The following is an 800-nucleotide window of genomic DNA, read 5'->3' on the forward strand; positions in this document are numbered from 1 at the left end:
CTCCGTAGCTTCTCCAAACCCCATCTTCATGGGGCAGCTCGTTCCGGCCGCCCCACCCTCGCCCCAGCCGCGGTGCCGCTGCCCGGGCAGGCGGCGCTGAGCCTGCCCGTGTGGAGCCCGGGCCCTGGTCGAGACTGGAGAGAGAGCCAAGCAAGGGAGCTCGGCGAAGGGACCAGCCGCTGGCCGCCCACCCCGGGGCCCTCAGTGCGGGCGTTGTCTAGGGTCGTGGCGACCCGCGCCGCCGGTCTCAGCACTGCACGGAAACTTTTCCTTCTCTAGATGGATTAAAGTTGCTTGGATTTTCCCTTTCATTTGCGAAAGAAATTATTCATTTGCGCCTAACCTGGGATTTTTATGCTGGAGCTGCTGCTGCTGTTGCAGGCTGTTCGGGAGGAAGAAAGCCGCGCTATCCATGTGGGGTTACTACCGAAGCCGAAGAAACTGGGGCTTGCTTTGGAAATCTGCACCCTCCAGCGAGTTCGGATTCGAGCTGGGCCGCGGGGCTGGGGAAACGGACACTGGGCTTTAGGCAAGGCTGCGAGACGCTAGTGGCCACCCGGCCCGGGGCCCGCACGTGCGACTCCCCCCCTACTAGCCGCACTGATCCTGCAGGGGGCACCAGACGGGGGGAGTTAGAGGCTCCTCCCGCCCCGAGCGGCGCCCCCACCAGTTCTGAGGGTGTAGCCGGCGGCGCCTGGGACGCCCCCTCCCCTCAAAGTACCCCCAATTGCACTCCCTGGCCCCCGGAGCCTCAGCAGAGACAGCCGGGCGCCCACGGCCACCTGAAGTTGGATGTGACC

The 800-nt window shown here is 65.2% G+C and overlaps 1 protein-coding gene across 1 annotated transcript in view; it reads right to left on the reverse strand.

The window, feature by feature from the left end:
• LOC105004177 overlaps positions 1–800 on the reverse strand; it is a 35,538-nt gene that overhangs the window by 15,157 nt on the left and 19,581 nt on the right. The window contains 4 exon segments of the mRNA XM_010861706.1: positions 20–134; positions 344–503; positions 557–606; positions 668–782. Coding sequence (XP_010860008.1) covers positions 20–134; positions 344–503; positions 557–606; positions 668–782 — 440 coding nt within the window.

This window comes from Bison bison, unplaced genomic scaffold (assembly GCF_000754665.1).
Source record: "Bison bison bison isolate TAMUID 2011002044 unplaced genomic scaffold, Bison_UMD1.0 scf7180017864472, whole genome shotgun sequence".
Classification (NCBI taxonomy): Eukaryota; Metazoa; Chordata; class Mammalia; order Artiodactyla; family Bovidae; genus Bison; species Bison bison.